Raw genomic sequence first — 15,630 nt, forward strand, 5'->3', positions numbered from 1 at the left:
GCAATGTTTTGTGATAAAAAAGGTCAATGTCTTGGGTTTAGAACAAAAAGGATTTGATTTGACCTACTGTAGCTAATACCTGTTGGCGTATCTCTGTGATACTACTCAGCATGTGAGGTCATTTTTTTTTAAGTATGCCTTTGACGGGACACTATCCACACTCCTCTGAAGTGTCACGCAGATCCCTGTCACAGCAAATGGCACTCCAAAGCATTCCATGCCATGACCTGGTGCAGGAACCATAACTATGCCTTAACAGAGGTGACTGGTGGACATTTTCAAATTATCTTGTTGCTATTAATAGGATTATGGTTCTTGACGTCTTCTTTGCTGTTATTCACTCCAAAGTGTGACTAGAAGATAGACCAACTCAATTGGAAAGGGAACTGGAGCAACAACATGCTCTGAAACCTTGTCCTAAGCTCATGAGTTTTGGTTTGAAGCCCTCTGGTTTGTGAGATTAAGGGGATTTTTTGGGAATAAGCTACTAGGTTGTTTTAAGATTGTCATATCCTTATACAGGAATAGAAAAGAGAAAAAAATGGATAGTACTTAGCATAAAAATAGATCAGCTGATACTTCCATGGTATTTTAGGAATTAAATATTTGCTTAGATAAATTCTTTACACAAGGGTTTCCTTCTGTAATCTACAGTGTTATTTGGATAGCTTCCTTTTCACTATGTCATTCTCAAAATTTGGCCCCCAGATTCGTGCATGTTCCTCCAAACCATTTCCATCAGTCCCTGAGACACTTCCAATAGGTTCACAAGTGTAAAATAATTTTCAGGGCTGGTTGAGTGGCACGTCGGTTTGGAGTTGGCTTGGGATGCCAGCTCTGAGCAGCAGGGCCCCGGTTCGGATCCCACATGAGGGCCAGTGACGCTGCGCCCTCTACAGCTAAGATGGTGAACAACAGCTCGACCTGGAGCTGGGCTGCCTTGAGTCGCCGGTGATGGCACAGGCTGCAGTGGGGCTGGCTGGCAGCGGGCATGAGCTTTTGTGGGCTGCTGTGAACCATCGTGAGTGGCCGTCCAATGGCCAGCGAGTGACTGCCTCACCCGGGAAGAGCGCAATGATCACAATACCAACATGGGCCAGTGAAGTGACTTCCTCCACAACTAGACTGAAGAACAAAAGGACAGCAACTTGTCTGTTCCCCTTCCCTGATTCCCCAATGCTGTTCCCATCCCCAAATTCCCCAATTAAAAATAACAATAATAATAATAATAATAATAATAATAATAATAATAATTTTCATAATGACGCTCATGGTATCTGCCCTTTTCACTTGTCCAACAATTGCACCATGGAGCTAAAGCATGGTGAGAGAAATGCTGACACCTCGGCGTCAATCAAGTCAGTGGCACCAAACTCTACCAGTAACCCTGGTGTTTTTCACCACCACACACTTACAGTTCGAATTCTTAAATGCAAGATTTACCTAAGAATGAACTTGATGAAGCAGTAAAAAAAATAATAGCTTTTTCAAATCTCAACCTTAAGTACAGGTCTTTTTAAAATTTTGTGTAATGAAATGGGAAGTCTCATGAGGCACTTCCGCAAAGTACCAAAGTGCATATTTGTCTCAAGAAAAGCACTTGTGTGACTGCTTTGGATTGAGAGCAAAACTAGCCCCTTTTTCCATGAATCACCATTTTTACTTGAAAGAACTGACAGGCAAACTGGATTTTCAAACTTGGATATTTGGCAGGGGTTTTCTTGAAAATGAAGAAAGTGAGCTTGTCACTTCAAGGGAAGCAAATCCAACTGTTATCTGGTGCCAAAACCTGAGCTTTCAAACAAAAATCACAATTTTGGAAAACTTTTTATCCACCCCGGGTGAACTTGTCAATTTCCCAATTCATAAAGGCTTTTCTGATGAAATAGGTGGCTTTACTAACCAATGTAATATTGTTTAATGAAATATGATAGAATTTGGAAATTATAACCCAGTAAGCCAATATTTACCAAATGGCCAATGCTTGATATTAACAAATATCAAGTAAAATATCCATTTATGGTGCAAGGTATACAATAGATTTTAATAAAGCAAGAGTATGGAAAGCATATTAATGGTTTTAAACTCCACACTGCAAAATTTTTAAAAATCCACAATGATCTCAAAAGGCTATTAACATCCTCTTCACTTTTCCAACTAAAAAAAAAAAATCTGGGTGAGGCCAGATTTTCTTCATATACTTCAACTAAAACAACATATTGAGACAGATTGATTGTAGAAGCAGCTCTGAGACACCAGATGTCTTTTATTAAGCCAGACATTTGCAAAATTAAGCCAGAGAATTGCAAAATGTAAAACAATGCCATTCTTGTCACTATTTTTTTTTTTTTTGCTTTGGAAAATACATTTCATGTCGTTAAAAATATTTATGGAAACATGTAATGGTTAATTATTTATATTTTTAAGTAATTAACAAATGTTTAAATTTTTTCAGTTTTAATTTCTCATATGGTAAATATTGGCAAATATAACCCCAGAAACAAAAGCTCTCTGGAGTTCTTGGCAATTTTCGAGAACGTAATGAAAATCTGAGACCAAAACACTTCAGAAACACTAAGGGAGACCAACCCCTAAGCACGCAGTAATGTATTCAAGGGTTTTGAACGCTTCACATGATTTATTAAAGTTAAGAGTTGAGAAGTTGTATCATTGCTCTTGGAGTAGTGGGACAGGGAGAGTTTTCCTTCTCTTTTAAACTGAAAATAAATCCTATCATTCATATCAAAGAGGAAGAAGTCTTCAGGGCCTGCTGATGGCATTCTCTCCATTCTTCCTTCCAAGCCTGTGAGTCTCATTTCATGTGTCCCCATTTGCAGGAGTAAAATTAGCATGCTATCGAGTCACCATTTGGCTCATGACTCAATGTCACTATAAAAATCCTTTCAGCAGCTTCATAGGCCCAATTTCTAGGATACATCTATGTGGAACGCGTCAGTTTGTTTCATATAGGAGACGTAAGTACACACTTTTCCTAGCCTCGAGCAAGCTATCTGAATCTAACCGCTACAAGAGTAAAATCTTGTGGTTTATTTTCTCAAATAATTGGTGTATGTGATATTTAAAAAGATAGAGGGCAAAAACAAGGAGCAGGCCAACACAGGTCATGAATCTCAGTTTAGAAAGCCGTTACACAAATGGAGAATTTTTAGAACACCAATATATTGCTTCTTTCATTAAAGAACGAGATAGTGAGGCTTTTTTTAAGAAGGAGGGAGGGAAAGAGTAAGCTTATTTCTTAGTCATGAATTTTGATTGGAATTTTAGATATCAATATTTAGAGTTTTATGCATTAAAATTTAATCTACCTTTAAATAATACAGTATTTAAGTAATAAAGTGTCGTTTTTGCTCTAGTTAGACTGAATAATAATAGCACAACTGGATCTTTTGTATAACTGGGTACAAAAGATATATTATCTTGTTTATATTCAATAATACCATTTGTCATGTCTAGAAAATTCTAATGATATCGCAACATAAACAGGGAAAACGCTACTTTTGGTAAATATTCCAGGTTTTATTCTGATTAGTTTATTTTTATGAGGCCAGAGTGTGTGCTAATTGCTATTCTCTTAACCCTCGGCCAGCTGCTGATATTTATTATTATTATATATTTTTTTTACTTTTGTCATTTTGGTGTGAATATCTGTCTGAAATAACTACTTGACAACAGTTTCCCTAGAATTTGTGAGCAAAACCTCAAGTTATTTCATAGTGGCATTTTTGGTGTGAAGGATATTTCCAGTCTCTGGTTGTCACAGCACTAAATTGAAGAGCTGTGTCTGCATGTTTAACTGAAAGAAAAAATAACATAGCTGCCATGTGTGTAAAATAACTATTTTTGAGCGCCTAATGGGAATTCAATAAAAGAACTATAATCATGGCGAGAGAGAGAGAATATAGAGTTCACAGCATCTATATATTTTGTTTAAAAATATAATTGTATTCTTCCTTCATTCACCTACTTCTATATGGATTATTTGCCAGTTATTGTTCTCTTTTACTGAAAAATAAGCCTATTGCCTGGAGAAAGAAAATGTAATAAAAATGAAATAGTACTTCTATAATAATAACTATTATAATAATTATAATGGCTACTATAATTGAATGCCCAGTACCTAGTTTCTATCTTACCTTTAAGGCTTAAAATTGGATGTACATCAATCTAGCAAATATATTTCATAAACACTTAAGGGGAGAAGTTTACAGGAGTTAGCTCTTCTCACAATTGTCATTACCTTTCACTCAATTCAATTATAGCTATGCACACATTTTAAAGGTGGACACAATAAACATTTCTACCTTTCATAAGCATGTTTCTTCTTCCATGTGCTCATTACTTAGGAATACACTAAGTGAAAATTCAAATTAAGTTGTTGGCTCCCATCTTATTAGTGGAATTAGCCACCAGGATCTCTTTAACATTCCCAGATATACATATTATAACAGAGTATACCTTCTGTAAATCCACATCTTCTCATGGAAGATGTCACCACTTTTTTCTGTATCATTCTTGATATTTCAAATCTCCTTAAAACTGTTATCAGAAAAGTGAATTAGATGTAAACCCCCATGTGCATATGCATTATTATGACAGTCTACATTAAAAAAAATGAGAATGGCAAGCAACAAGGGCCTTTACTGAAAAATATAATGCTTTTATGCAAAACTCACAGACCTAGCTGGAATTCATAGCTATGTGTATGTATTAATATTTAGCAGTCACTTAACATCTCTGAGACTTATTTTCTTTGTCTGAAAAGGAGGATATTTTCACCTACTTCACAGCATTGCTAGCAGATAAGACACCTCAGTTGTGCTTTTTTTAAAAGCCTATGTTTTTAAAAGCCCTAAAGAGCCTAAGGGAAAGACAGTCACAGTGATTGTGAGAGGAGCTTACCTCTTAATTCCACCTCCCCTAAACTTTTATGAGATATATATTTGCTAGGTTGATGTGCATATCCAATTCTAACTCTTTAAAGTAACTGAGAAACTAAATGCTGTGTGGGTTAATGGTGGTGAAGTAGATAATGAAAATGCCTCTATAACTAGTAGCACTGGATTACCCCAAGGTCAAAAACTTGATTCAAACTCATAACTTATTCACAGACAGGCAACCTGGTAAAGCAGAAAGAGTGGGCTGGGAATTTTCAGACCTTCATTCCAGACATTTAATTAATTTGGTGAAGATGGGCAGATCACTTGAACTGCCTGGTGCTCAGGTTCTTCACCTAAGAAAAATGAATGGATTTTTAGGATTTGGTAATTTAGTATCATTAGGGAATAGGGAAGTTCTCTGGGGCTGCCGATGGAAAGTGATGAATATATTTCTTGTGCATTGTTCAGTTCTATTCAACATACTTTTATTTAGCACTGACTATGTGCAAAGGACTCTGCTGGGAATTGTAAGTCACGAAAACGTTAACAAAATGCAGTTCCTGTCTTGTCAGAGCTTGTGATCTGTCTGGAGAAAGAAGTAACCATAATGCAAGTTGGACGTAAGAGCCCTGCACAAACCAAAGCCCAGAGGGAGTGCTAGCTGAAGAGATAGGGAAAAGCAGACAAAGAGAGCATGGCATTGGGCTGGATTTTGAGGGCTGAATCCATTTCAACAGCAAGTTCCTTAGGGGAAGGCGTTCCTGGTGGAATAACAGATTTGAACAAACGCACCAGCAGGGGAGCTCTGGGAAATATTGTGCATTATTCTGCAACATACGAAGTATGAGAGTGAGTGGTTGAAATTAAAGCAGTCAAAGTGGGTTCTCTCCAGATTATGGAAAAACTCCGCAATAATCCTGGTTTTTCCTGCATTTTACAAGAAACAAATACGAGTGACATCAAATAAAAACCAACATGACCTGGGCAAGTGATTAGACCTGGATATGGAGTGAGAGAAGTCAGTACAAATATGCTCCAACACCGTGTGTGAATGCGGCGGTTTTCTCTGCTTGTGTGTTTTGTTGTTGACTTGTTTTTGTTTTGTTTTATTGAATTGGAAATGCTTGTGCTAAACCAGCTGGGGATACCTATTCAGCAGCAGTCGCCCTTGTATGGGAGGCGCTTGGGAGAACAGTCTGAAAGGAGATGCACACTTCTGTGTTATCCATAGTGAGCAGTTAGAAGCCACGAGTTCTTCAAGTCAGAAAGTAACAAAGGTCAAGGACTGGTCCTAAATCCCCATAAAATGTGACCCGACATCAACAGGTGACCCTATGCATAGAAATCCGTGAAGAATACAAAGATCAAATAGGATGGAAGCAGGACAGTAAGGTATCACAAAAACTAAGAAAGTGACAGCTGTTTGTTTGTTTTATCAGCACCTACCTACCCTGTGTCAAACATAGCGTTAGGCTTTTTGGATACATAATCCAAATAAATTATCACAGCTACCTTGAAAATTAAGTATATTTCTCATAACTGATAGATGGAGAACTGAGTACACAGCAATTAGGCATAGCACAACAAGTAAATGGAAAGTGTAGATTCGAACACAGGTATGTCTGATTCCTATAATAATACACTCACCTCAATAGGTTGCTATTTGTGTGAGGGGGGAGTTTCAAGGAGATTGTAACTGGCAGTGTCATGCTCTGTAGAGAGCTCAAACAGGGTGGGCACTCACACAAAACTTTAACTTAAAGCTGGTACATAGTATTAACACAGGTCATCGCAATGATCTACAAGAAAGACGTCTTCATAAAACATACTCTGTAAAAGCCAATGGAATAAAAATTCTGACAGTTTGTTCAAAGAAAGTGAAAATAAAAATAGTTGAACCCTTCTGAGAAGTTTACTGAAGGAAAGAGATTAGTCAGAGCAATGATGAATGAAGGTTGAAGAAAGGGTATTTGTTTGAATGGTTAGTTCATTTTTTCAGTAAAAAAAAAAAAAAAAAAGACTTGAGCATGCTGATAAACCTAAGGAAGAAACCCAGAGGAGAAAGAAGACTCAGATTAATGAGGGGAAAAAATGGATGGAGCAAGGTCCTACAGGAGGTGACAGGAAATAGAATCAACAGCATGCCTATAAAGGAAAGAATAGTGATTGACAGAGAGTTGTGTTGGAGAGAGGAAGAGATTTAAGAGAACCAGCAGCAGATGTCCCATATCTTCTCAGAAAAAGAAGATACAACGTTATCTCTTAGGGCAGGTGCTATCTGGCTGTGTGGACTGGAAAGGGTTTGGAATCCTCCCCACAGAGAAAAGCACAAGGAAGTCAGCTAGAGGTGAACAAAAGAATTTCCCAACAACTCAGAGTGTATGCTAATAATAGGGTCAAAGCTTTCTAGTGGAGCCAATTGGCATAATTTTGTGACTTTCTCTGGTAACACTTGGCCACCCAGTAATAAGATCAGAGAAAGCGTGTGGTGCTGCGTTCCCAGGTGAGGCGTAGGAAGGTCAAGGTGACAGTAGATCAAAGGGATTTCTTGATGCTAATTAGAAGCTACATGAAATGGTGGGCAACTGATCCAGACAGGATCTAGAGAAAGTAAAATAAAAAGGGTTCAAAGAATTAAAGATAGGACCAATGTGAGGAACAGATTCATTAAGAGTAAGAGGAAAAGAAAAAGAATAGGTTGGTTATGGCCACAGAAGGGAATTTCCAAGTTCAAGATTTTAGGAATGAGATCCTTGTGAAGTGCCACGAATGATCATGTCATCCCACTGTGCAACTTTACTTATTAGAAAGTGGAAAACCAGGAAGCCAAGTGCTTTTCCTAAGTCACCCCATGACCCAGTGGCAGAGACAGCACTAAACCCAGGATCTTCTTAGGAGCCCTTTGAAATTTTAAATCAAATGATAACAACCATTAAATCATATTCTCATAAAAAAAAAAGAATGGTAGCTATAGTGGAGTAAATGGAAACCACGGTTATTCATAATATACGCGAACTCACAGTAAAGCATGCCGTATATGTAGATTTCCTATTTCAAAACTTGTAGTTATGCCATCCCTCCCTCTATCCTGTTTCAGCTTCCTTTTAAAGAAGAGAGAATATACAAAGTTTCTCCAGATCGAATTAAAAGCTCCCTGGCCAGTAGGCATTCAGGGGGAAACTCAGTCTCAAGGAATCTGGCTGCTATCCTAAATTACACTCTCCATGACATCAGTTATCTCAGAGGGCCAGTGTGCATGTCCATAATGATGTATTAGGTCCGCCATTTTAGCTTCTTCTATAGGTCTTAGATTCTGAAGAGTCCTTTCTCTCGATTATTCGTATGAGCTTTTAATCTTAAATGATATGTAAAATGTAACTGGGATGTTTAAGAATGGGGGGGGGGATTGTGTTATTTTAAAGTTCTGTTTAAACAAATTAACTCAGCAAACATTCGTTATTTCATATCTTAGTGTTCATGCCTCTTTTGGCCTTCAGGAAAGGATATATATTTAAATAAAGAAAAAGAGAGTAGAGATTTTCATTTGGTGTTCTTTTGTTAATACACACATCTCATATTGTACCTCAGAAACATTTTTCTTCATTATGTCTTTAATGAACTGTGTGTATCACCAAGCCGGCATGGAAAAACTCACTTTCACTGACTCCTTGGTAAATCTGAAATTTTATTTCAAAGAGTCCAGTCAGGAAAGGCTGTTATTCCTCTCAAGCTATGGCTTACAAAGGGGGGTGGGCACAAAGGGAGCTGTCGTCATGGCCTGGTGGCAGTATTTGATCACTGGCATTGTTTAGAACTGTGGGGTGAATGGTGATAATAAAAACAAACTGCATTTTGGTCAATTTCATTTTTGTTCTTAGACTTCCGGCAGACAGTGCACACTTGCTCACTTCTTACCTCTGGATGAACCACATCCACTGCACCCCCGCCCTACCCCCGCCCTCGCCACACACACACACCTTTATATGCTACTGATCTCAAGGTGGCCTCTCTAGAGTTGAAGAATGGCTAAAATGGTATCAGGGAAGGAGAATTTTATGACCTAAACCAGGTGTACACAGACTATAACATACAGGCCAAATCGGGCCCTATGCCTATTTTTATAAATACAGTTTGTTTACTGTATTTGTTTAACATACACTTTGACGGTTTTTGTGCTACAACCACAGAGTTGAGTAGTTGGGATAGAGACCCTATGTCCCTCAAAGCCTAAAATATTTGCCATCAGGCCCAAAGAACAAGAAAAGTCCCCTGACCCTTGATTAAGAACTGACGTATTGCTTGCTTTGCGGCCATGTGAGCAAGACAGTGATTTCACATGCGTATTGTAGCCCAGTAATTTAACAAGCACCTTTGTTAAATGTTTACCTTTGGCCAACATTCTCTTTACCTATTAATTTTTCCTCTGTTCTTTAGTCCCTGCTATGTGGATATTTGTTAGCAATGACTGATGTGGAAACTACATATGCAGATTTTATTGCTTCAGGAAGAACAGGTAGAAGAAATGCAATACATGACATCCTGGTTTCCTCTGCAAGTGGCAACAGCAATGAATTAGCCTTGAAATTGGCAGGTCTTGATATCAACAAGACAGGTGAGTCTGACATACATCTGCCTATAAACATGGAATGATTTGCTGCGTTTCCCGAAGTAGGACCAAGCCATGAAAACCCACCTTCTAAAGCAACTGGACAGATTTATAAACAGTCTACGGCCAGAGAAAAGCTGGGGACTAATCTCTGAATCCATCACTCCCGCTCTGTGTTTGATGACTTCTCTTTACAGGGTTTCCCACTCAAATGCTGTATAGGAGTGACAACTGTATAAGGACAAACAAAACATCACTCACTGAGACTTGTGAGGGACTTCCTTCGTAATCCCTGAGTGTTTCAGCTTCTTTTCAGTTTATACGCAACAATTTTCCTGTCCTGTGTTTACCCTGACCAGTTAATAACCGTCTATTTAGCTCTGTGTTTGTAGCTTTTGCTAAGCCCTGAGAAGCATCCTCACACAGTCCCTAGAAAAGTCACCTAGAAAGTCCCAAGCCCCATGGGAGTCAAATCCCTCATCCTGTATTTATGAGGTCACTTTCATCCTTAAATATTCCACTCTCGCATCTTCCCTCATCTGACTCCATGCCTTTGATGACCAAGGACTTCTCTCATTTATCAAGTTCATGTTGCATGTCCGCATCTCAGATTCAGGCCACCTGCACTTCTTGGGAGCCTATTCAATGCTCTAATAACGCAAGTACAGTGTGAAAATCTTATGCAATGTCTGCTCAGAACCTCAGAACCCCATTAGAATAGATTTTTTTTTAATGTAGAAAAGCTACTTTAATTTCCCTAAAGCATGGTGTACGGTGAGATGTTTTGTGTGTACTTGTACAGGAGAAATTGCTTTTCAACATTCCCATCTAATGAATGGACCAGCCCACTTACCTCTAGCCTTTTGAATCATGGCAACAAATCCTTAGCAAGCCTTGTTATAATTGACATTATTGCAACACCCCCCAAATACTTTGTCCACTCAGCCATATTAGTTGCTTAGTAATGAACTAATATATGCAAATATATGTACGTATCTTTGAATCAAGGATTGCCCACAGCTTACACTCAGCTAAAATGACCAAATATTGAGAGAAAGTACTGTTTAATTTCAGTGTGTGCTATGTCACGAGCTGATATTGCTGCAGAGGGTGCAGTTACAAGGGTGGTTTTATTAAAATCCTACATAAGTTCTCTAAGGACAGACCAGAGGCCATCACTACTGTATAACAAAGGGCTGACCAGCTGGCATAATGCCCTTTCACCTTCCACTGTTGCTTTTCATTTAAACTAATCAAACATCTGAGAAATCATCTAGGTTACCATCAAGTGCTATAAATAATGTACAATGCATTTTTTTTAAATTATTAAAATAAGACAGAAATTAAAAGGTAAACTTATTCCCCACTTCTGATTTGGGCCTAAAGACACCCGTGATTTCTGCAACCCATAAAACTAAAAGCTAGAACTTGGCCATGGGATATCCTAGTTACTTATCAAAAGCACAGATTATGGCTAACCACTGTGAAAATTCGGTTATTACTTTGTTTTTAAGCCACGCTGTCCCAAGTTCACAGAACCAGAATTAGGCAGCCCGTGAAACACTCGAGCCATTCTCTCGATGGGTAGTTCATTACCAAGAAGATACACTTGTCTCTGGGAGGTTTCTAGACTTCTGGAATATTTCTGAAACTTCCAGTGTGAGATATGGAGAGTGGCTGACTGTCGATAATGGTTTGCATCCTTTTCTCATGGTTTCTTCCAGAAGGTGAAGAAGATGCCCAGCGAACTTCAACAGAACAAAGTGGGGAAGCTCAGGGGGAAGCAGCGAAACCCGAAAGCTAACACCCCCCTTTGATCTTCGTCCACACGTGACCATGTCTCCAACCTCCAGGCCTGGCTGGGAGGCATCTGTGCCCAAGAGGGAAAAGGGGGAACAGAAAATGGCTGTGCTGCTCACTGTCCTGTTGAAAATGGGGGCAGAGGCTGTGGCTGCAGACAGACTTTTCTCTACCTCTGTCATTAGTAATGGCTGAAATCATGTGGCTTGTGTTCGGGCGTCATTTTTGTGCGGACCCTTTCACTTGACCACGTGATGAAATGCTTGTAGAGAGTAGCACCGACCTGGATGACGATTCTTCCTGTAGCATCTCAGAGGATTTAATTGTGTCTAATTGCAAAGGGTTGGTTGAACCCCAGAGTTTAAGTGTCTCTGGCCCAGGTATTCAGCCAGTAAGAGAACCATCCAGAAAGCACTGTTTTCTGCGTTACGTACCCGTGTGTTCCTGCTGTGTTATTTACACTGTTTTGTATTGTACAATATAGATGCTCGGCACTGCCCCCCCCCTTCTTTGATTGCTCATGAAAAACAAAAACAATGTACGTTACTGTGAATTTTTATACCACTCATTTTTAAAAGGGCTGTCTTCTTTTTTTCTCCATTGTGTGGTGGTGTACACAGGATACAGCACTTTAAAAACAAAACAAAACTTAATCTTAACCTTTGACTCACTGCTGATGAATTGACTAAGTCTAACAGATTCATCAAGTCTCCTTTGCTTTTATGATACAGGCGTTTAAAAATATCCATTAATGTGAATATTACCTGAATTCAGTTTGGTGTCTGCCCCACAATTCGATCTGCAAATTTTATTTTATTCCCAAGTGGAGAACTTTGAGTATTTCGGAGATTTAGGAAGGTGGGAAAGAGAAGCTAAGATAACACTAACAACTGGAAATGTTTTGTTGTTATGGCATCAAATTTCCCACAATGCTGTATACTAGCATTTAAATTTTGAGGACAGCTTATCTCCAGGGAGCTGAAAAAGATGGAGAAAATGGTCTCCTTGCAATCATGTGGACACCAACCACAAAAATAAAGCCCTCGTGTTGTGTTTTTCATGTCTTTTTTCAGCCCTATCAGATCCAAATGTTATTATTGCACTTTTTAATGTTTGTAAACTTTTACTAATAATTAGTGTGAATTGCATTCTGATATAATAATCATCATCATTAGAAGCTACCAGAATCCTCATTAATACTCATTAATACTGTTGATGGCCTCAGCTGTGTTTTGACATCATGGTCCTTACATGGAAAGTTTCTGTGAGCTGTGTAATCCCTCTGGACAGTATTATGAACTCATATATCTGTGGTAATAAATAAGGAACCAGTAATATGCCAATGGCTCATGAATTACTGGACAAATAGCAGACAACAGGAAGACCTTTTACGATAAAGAGCCCACTTAACTGTGCTCCAGGTCTTAGGTACAGTCCCATGTGAAATAGCATAAGCAGATTTCCCCAGATAACCTATTTGGACATGCCAGCAGCTCAGCCCTCCTTCATATGTGCATCAGGATGAACTCATCTGCCTTGCCAGTACTTTTCAAAAGAGAAGGATGAGGGCATGGGCATCGTTTGGTCCTCAAGCCTACACTACTAGAAAACATGTTAATAGTGTGAGTCTCTCAGAAAATAGAAAAAGGAAAAATTAAGTTTTAGAGTACTTCCTTCTATCTAACCCATGAGGGCCCAAAATGTCCAGTTAAAGTTCAAACAACTCTACCTATTAGTGGGACAAGAGGTTCCTAAGGCTATTTTAGACAATCTCTGCTAGTTCATTTTAAACATCCAACCCCAAAACTCATTTTTTCAATATCCTCATTTACTATCCTCATAGCTTTCGTATGAATCTAGGCTAAGTTCTCCTCATCCTTAAAGTGGTGGAATTCCAAACTGATTTTATGTGGTTTTGTAAAGTTTAGGACTAGTGCTGAGTATATGTGGAGGGTTGATATTCCTATGTGCTGTAATATGATTAATGCATGTGGTGTCATGCTTGTCTGTGAATATATAATACTGCTAAATTGTGAAGTCATATGGAGCATTTGAATTATTTTGACCTCTTACTGCTATTTTGTTTGCTATATTCAAACCCAGAGGCATTCCCAAGCTGAAAGATAAAAGTCTGCTTTCCAAAACATCTACTTTACAAATATTGCTAAGCAAAAGTTCACAGTATCTTCCAAATTTTATTGTAATATCTTTTACTTGCAAGTCAATAATATACATGGAGTTGAATTTTTAAGAAAAGAAGGAAAGGGTTGAAAACTAAGGCACTGGTCTTATAATACACATTGAATGCCTATTAATAACCAGCCTTACACTCATCACTTCCCAGCACACACCGAGGGTGCCAAAGAAAAATGTATACACATTTTAAGAAAGGAAAAAAACTGTATTAAAATTGCAATACTCAATATATACCAATAACAGAAGATGAATACAAGTCATGTTCAACTTCTGCAATTATAAGAGGTGCTCAAAGTGGTTCCCATCAGCATCCAGACACTTCTGATTACAGTGAACTACTGCTTGAGCAATGTTGACCAAAGTGTCCACGTGTATACATTTTTTTGGAGCCCCCGGTAGTCTCCCATTTAATCCTCAAATTATTCAATTAAAGAGGTAGTGTTACCCCTTTTCACAAATTAGGAAATTAAGGCTCAATGAGAAATGACTTTTCTGACCTTTAAAAGCTATTAAAGGATGAAATTAAGATTGGAACCTATCTTTGTCTCCAAGGAGCTTTCTATGGCATGTGCCATAAAATTAAAGCCAATTACAGAGCATGGGTATCTGAGGAGCACGTGAAGAGATGGATTCGTTCAGCCTCCATATTTCAGAGAAGAAAACTGAGTCCCAGAAAGGGCAATTGCCTTTCTCAAGGTTACCTGTATGAGTAACGACACAGACGTATCTAGATCATAGAAAGTGCACTTAAAAGGAAGGAAGGAAGGAAGGAAGGAAGGAAGGAAGGAAGGAAGGAAGGAAGGAAGGAAAGAAGGAAGGAAGGAAGAAAAGAAAAGAAAGAAATTAGAATGTATTTTTTGAGTTATACTTCCCAGAATAAACTTTTCTGGCATGTAGTCTAAATTTAGTTAGACTAAATTTAGGTAGCATGGTTTCTGTCCCATGCTACCCATTTTGTTTAACTAGAAATAGGACAGTTTCAGGTTTTTTACTCATTTGCAACAAGTGTGAACTTATCAGATTTACTTAATATCAATTGTAAGCATCCTATGCCAATATATTGTTATCATAAATGGTTTTTTTTTTTCCAATCGGTATCAGGCAGCCTTCAATGTTGAGGCAGTACCCCCCGGAGCTGCGCCCTGTAAATGTCCCACAATTGAGCCTCGCTCAGACCCAGCGGAAATGCACCATTTTAGAAGATGAATGGTATTGCTGTTTCTCTTCAGAGAAGCAATGATGGGTAAAGAAATGTGACTTCCTGCAGGCAGCAAAGCTTCGGAATGAAGCCTACAGTAATGGGAGAAAATATACAGTCATCAAGAGAAAAGTGCAGGAAGGGTCTATGATTTATGATGTCTTAGTAGGCCCTAAGCTGTTCTCTAATTAAGAGTGGCATTCTCTGAAGTCACTGGTGAGCTTGTATGACTTTTGTATTTAGCAATGTTGCATGCTCACATAATTGATATTAAAAGTAATACATTTTTCTGAAATGTACACAGTCTATTAAGAGTATTTATTGAATGCATGCTATGTACTTGGCACTGGAGAAAGTGCTGTGGGTGATAAAGGAGAAACCTGCAGCCTCAGCCACGCTGTGGTGGACATACCCAGCGTGCCCTCTTCCCAGCTTCCACTGCCATTACGTTCACCGCCCTGCCACGCTGGGAGCCCACTTCCTGGACTTCATCGTCAAGCAGAGCCAACTCCTAAATCGGAAGCTCCAATATCACTCCTGTGGCTCTTACTTTGCTCACCCGCGAACCAAGGATTCAATATCGGGGTGTCGGAAAGGTCATGACGCATTTTCGCAACGGAAAACAGAGAAAAAAATGTGTCATGACTTTTCCGACAACCCAATGATAGCAGAGGAAAGACAGATGTTTATCAGGAGCTTCTGAAAGTCTTTACAATGCTCCCTCTTTACCCGCACAGGTACATTCACACACCAGCACTCTTCTCCTTGAAAGAACTCGTATGCAACTTCGATTTCTCGTTTTCCTCCCATGCTCGTCCCCAACAACTTGAGAACCAGGGATGTAGAAGCTCCAGGGATGTTGAACCTGTCCCGGTCACTCCACCAAGGAGCTTCACAATGAGTCAAAACAAAATGGAATGCTCACTGACACC

General features: G+C 38.9%; 1 protein-coding gene across 4 annotated transcripts in view; it reads left to right on the forward strand.

Moving 5' to 3' along the window:
* Positions 1–13,341, forward strand: part of PKIA (cAMP-dependent protein kinase inhibitor alpha) — a 63,685-nt gene extending 50,344 nt beyond the window's left edge. For 3 of the 4 annotated variants that reach the window (XM_019651975.1, XM_019651976.1, XM_019651977.1), the window contains 2 exons: positions 9,333–9,510; positions 11,229–13,341. In XM_019651975.1, the coding sequence (XP_019507520.1) occupies positions 9,333–9,510; positions 11,229–11,308 (258 nt within the window). In that variant the 3' untranslated portion in view covers positions 11,309–13,341. Of the gene's footprint in view, positions 1–2,900; positions 2,976–9,332; positions 9,511–11,228 lie in introns of those variants that run through there. The other variant, XM_019651978.1, reaches the window with a different exon arrangement.
* The last annotated feature ends 2,289 nt before the right edge of the window (positions 13,342–15,630 follow it).

This window comes from Hipposideros armiger, unplaced genomic scaffold (assembly GCF_001890085.2).
Source record: "Hipposideros armiger isolate ML-2016 unplaced genomic scaffold, ASM189008v1 scaffold_170, whole genome shotgun sequence".
Taxonomy (NCBI): domain Eukaryota; kingdom Metazoa; phylum Chordata; class Mammalia; order Chiroptera; family Hipposideridae; genus Hipposideros; species Hipposideros armiger.